This window comes from Phaethon lepturus, unplaced genomic scaffold (assembly GCF_000687285.1).
Source record: "Phaethon lepturus isolate BGI_N335 unplaced genomic scaffold, ASM68728v1 scaffold20482, whole genome shotgun sequence".
Lineage (NCBI taxonomy): Eukaryota > Metazoa > Chordata > Aves > Phaethontiformes > Phaethontidae > Phaethon > Phaethon lepturus.
Window position 1 is genome coordinate 35906 of NW_010521491.1, and position 4674 is coordinate 40579.

Consider the following 4674-nt stretch of genomic DNA (forward strand, 5'->3'; position numbering starts at 1 on the left):
GTAGCTACGTGTTTCCTCTGTGCCATTTTCAGGGTTCTGCCATGATTCAGACTTAGAGTTCCTCTGTGTCTCCATCACTTGCTTCCTGCTTCTCTACAAACTGGCAAAGCTTCCTCTTACGGTGCCCCATGCTTGGGTTTCTGCCTCAGTCGGGACAATGCAGCAAGCAACCTTCCATTCTGCTGTCCTGCCACGCCTTACTAAAGATGGATGAAATTCCTTCATATAAAATAAATGTGCATGAACAAAAGAGTTGTATAATCAGTTACAATACTGTTTTGAAATAAGTTGGAGACATATAGTGTTGTTAATTGATTTTGTTTTAAACATTTGACTGCAGGAGAATATAAAAATTATTTTTAATACTAAAAATAATCCTCATGTCTTTGAAACATTTTTTCTTTTTATGTCATAACAAGAGTTCTGTGTAGACATTATGCATTTTGTCTTCCTGAAAAAGTATTTTAGAGACCCTTAAACTGGAAGGAAAAGTGATGCATGGCCTTCATGAACTTGGAATCAAAGAGGAGATCCTGAGTAAATTTATGAGGTTGCATATACATCCTACAGATAACAGTTATGCACTAGATATTCGTCACTCTTCAATAATAGTAAGTAATTAAACATTTATTTAAATATTGCATACTTGATAATGCTATGTGTGAGACAATCTATCTTTTTTGGTAGTGTAATTGAAATACTAGGCATAAGACCATATATCGATAAGCAGTTTAAAATATTTTGCAGGATGATAGCTCTTCAATATATTTTAGGTGTAATTTTCTCTAGCTTGTACTTTATTAAAATTTTAAGATGTAAGATGTTTAAAAGAAAAGAGGAATGTATCTAAGAGTAGTTGCACACTCATAACTATAGAATTTGACTTTACAGTAATTAGTCTAGCTACGTAATATCTTTGTATTATGCAAGACTGCTCAATGTACTTTACAAGTATCATAAGTGAATTGTGGACAACTCAAGTATTTTGTTTCTAATTGTCCAATGGCTCTGCTTTTTTCCCTTCCTCAACATTTTTACAGTTTTCATTACAAAGGTTATATGCCAGTAGAAAAGGCATTAAAATACTAATTTTCTTCACCTGAAAGAAACATATTTCACTACGTCAAACTATTTGTTTGACAAGTATAGACAGGCTTGCACAGAAAACAGTAGAAGAACAAATTGGGCATATATTAATTAGTTCTCTAAAGTGCTGCTGTGGGTTATAGATAAATACTGTATTGGTCTTGCAAGGTGTTTATGCTGTGTTACACTCATATTTGTGTGATATGTTGTTATGACCTTCGTATTGTGAAAGTAGTTCCACACTTGAAAGAATGGTTTTATTCACATCCTAATACAGGGTATAAATGGTCTTTTTTGCTTTTCCATCCATTATTAGTTTTCTTATGTACTGCAAATAAAAACCACAAACACTTGTATTGAAAGAAAAACACTATTAATTTTAGAAGCTCTTTTCTGTTACTATTTCAAAAAGAAGATAAAACATTTTACTCTTTCCATGTGTTTAAAAATATTTTATTTATGCATACATATTTTACTCAAAGTTTAATGTGTGTTTTTTAAATTGATGCCTTTTTCTTTTAGTGGGTTAATAACATAGAACAAGATCACAGCTATAGCACGTGGCCTGCAAGCTATCAGGAACTGCTAAAACCCTCATTTCCTGGAGTTATACAGCAGATTAGACGCAATTTATATAATTTGGTAAGTTTGGAGAACTTAATTTTTTTGCATGGTGTATGTATTAATATCTGGACAGGCAATTTATTGAAAAATACACATGGTGTATTCTATCGTTAAGATAGGTTAGAATTTCATGTTTTCTATGTGGGTCCACTAATAGTAGTAAAAATATTTTTGTGTAGTGAGTCATATGTAATTATTAGTCTGATTTCCAGAAGTGAACTTGGGCACAGTTTTGTCAGGAGCTTTTCTGTTCCTTTCCATGCTACATATAGGTAATTCACTACTATCAATAAATTTTCTTCATAGTACACTACTTGAGAGAGGGTAATGATAACTGTCCTTGTTTTAGAGGTGGTGAACTGAGGTATAAAAAAATGTAAGTTGTAAAGCATATTAATTATGAAAGTCTTGTAGCCTAATTTTTCCTCTGTACGTAGCATTCTGTGTCACCTAGTAAATTAAGTAAACAGCTATTGCTGATTTAAATGGAAATTTAAAGTAGAAAAGGTAATTGTATGAATCATGGAATTATAGAATGGTTTGGGTTGGAAGGGACTTGGAAAGGTCATCTAGTTCAACCCCCCTGCAGTGAGCAGGGACATCTTCAGCTAGATCAGGTTGCTCAGAACCCCATCCAACTTGACCTGGAATGTTTCCAGGGATGAGGCATCTACCACCTCTCTGGGCTGTCTGTTCCCCTGTGACACCTGTGGAATCTCACCACCCTCATTCCTTGATAGCAAATCTAAATCTACCTTCCCTTAATTTAAAGCTGTTATCTTTTGTTGTGTCACTACAAGTCACTGCTGTGTCACTACTACTAGTAAAAAGCCTCTCTCCATCTTTTTTATAAGCCCCCTTTAAGTACTGGAAGGCTGCAATAAGGTCTCCCCGGAGCCTTCTCTTCTCCAGGCTGAACAGTCCCAACTCTCTCAGCCTGTCCTCACAAGAGAGGTGTTCCATCCCTCTGAGCATTTTTGTGGCCCTCCTCTGGCCCCGCTCCAACAGGTCCATGTCTTTCCTGTGCTGAGGGCTCCAGAGCTGGACACAGGACTCCAGCTGGGGTCTCACACCAGAGCAGAGTAGAGGGGAAGAATCACCCCCCTTGACCTGCTGCCTACTCTTCTTTGGATGCAGCCTAGGATCCGGTTGGCCTTCTGGGCTGCGAGCTCACGTTGCCGGCTCACGTCCAGCTTCTCATCCACGAGTATCCCCACATCCTTCTCGGCTGGACTGCTCTCCATCCCTTCATTCCCCAGCCTGTACTGATACCGGGGGTTGCCCTGGCCTGGGTGCAGGACCCTGCAGTTGGCCTTGTTGAACCTCATGAGGTTCACACAGGCCCATTCCTTGAGTTTGTCCAGGTCCCTCTGGATGGCATCCCATCCCTCAGGCATGTTAGCTGCACCACTCAGGTTGGTGTCATCTGCAAACTTGCTGAGGGTGCACTCGATCCCACTATGTCGTTGATGAAGATAATAAAGACAACTGGTCCCAATACAGACCCCTGAGGGACACCACTCACCGCCATGGACATTAAGCCATTGACCACTACCCTCTGGATGCGACCATCCGACCAATTCCTCATCCAGTCAACAGTGCATCCATCAAATCCATACCTCTCCAATTTAGAGAGAAAGTTCTTATGGGGAACCATGTCCAAGGCTTAACAGAATTCCTGATAGACATCATCAGTAGCTTTTCCCTTTTCCACTGATGTAGTCACTCTAAGTGACATGATGCTCAGTATATAAAAAGACAATCAAAATGCAAGTGATATGTAATAAAAATATGTTTATAACAAAGCATAAGATGTGTGTAACGAAGTAGATTGAGTTATTTATTCAAAGTTAAATATTGTCATAGTTGTATATAACAACTGTATTATAGAAATCTACAACTTATCATTTAACTATAATCTGAGGGCAAGGGAGTGTTAAAAATTTTTGAAATTACTCTGCTGCATTTCAGCTACTCTAGCAAAATCAATACAAAGCTGAATAAATAGGGTACCAATGTCATATTTATATCTGCATAAGGATGATCTACCTATACAGACAGATCCCAGTTTTAGATTCTGTGTATGCCTGAAAGATCTGATTTTACACTTCAAGCTACAATAAGTGAAAAAGTGAGTACAAAAATATGTGAGACAGGAAGGAAGAATTCTTTTCCAATGCTTCATTTTTTAGTTCAAGTTTTAAGTCAATATATTCTGTTTATTTATTTTAGTTTGATTTTCATAACAGAAGAGAGTTAGTTGAAAGAAGTAATAGAAAAGTCAACATTAGATCCTTTTTAATTAAATATCAAGTTCTTTAATAAAAACAAAGTATTGGCACAGGGCCTTTCGAAGGAGAGTAGTGATATCACTTGGTTTGAAGTTCAATAAAGGTTAAATCCTGTTTTCAGTATTTGGTCCAAATTCATTAGTTCTGAAGTTATTGTCATTTATACTCTTAAAGTTTTCTTACAATGAATGTTCTAGGGAATTGAAAACAGTTGAGGTGCACAGCTCCTTTGGAAATTTCTGTTCTTATCTTAGATTTTATGTTTGGAAAAAATAAAAACAGACATCACAAATAAAAACAGACATCACGAATAAATATTGGCTGTATAATATGTTTTCTCTTCTTAGGTACTTTTTGTTGATCCTGTCCAAGAAGATACAGGTGCTTATATGAAACTGGCAGAATTATTCTATCATCATAATGTACCACTTCGGTAAGGAAAACTGAAAGTCTTGAAGAAAAGACTTAAAAGAAAGTTGCTTTCCTTTTTTCTTCGTCGTCTTCTATTCTGCTAGTCAAAGATGTGAATTCAAATGAAGTCCAATGCAACAACATTCTCATAAGCCACATTGGTTACCCACTTGTGATAAGCTTACTCAGGTATTAAGTATTCTTAAGCAAAGAGGTTGCAAGTGACAACATACCTGAGTGTGTGGAAAATGAACTGCAAAAG

The 4674-nt window shown here is 36.8% G+C and overlaps 1 protein-coding gene across 1 annotated transcript in view; it reads left to right on the forward strand.

Annotated features, from left to right (window-relative positions):
• LOC104616513 (UDP-glucose:glycoprotein glucosyltransferase 2-like) overlaps window positions 1–4438 on the forward strand; it is a 30412-nt gene extending 25974 nt beyond the window's left edge. Inside the window, exons 10-12 of the mRNA XM_010281551.1 lie at window positions 461–611; window positions 1609–1728; window positions 4349–4438. Of these exons, the coding sequence (XP_010279853.1) occupies window positions 461–611; window positions 1609–1728; window positions 4349–4438 (361 nt within the window). The remainder of the gene's footprint in view (window positions 1–460; window positions 612–1608; window positions 1729–4348) is intronic.
• Window positions 4439–4674: the final 236 nt, after the last annotated feature.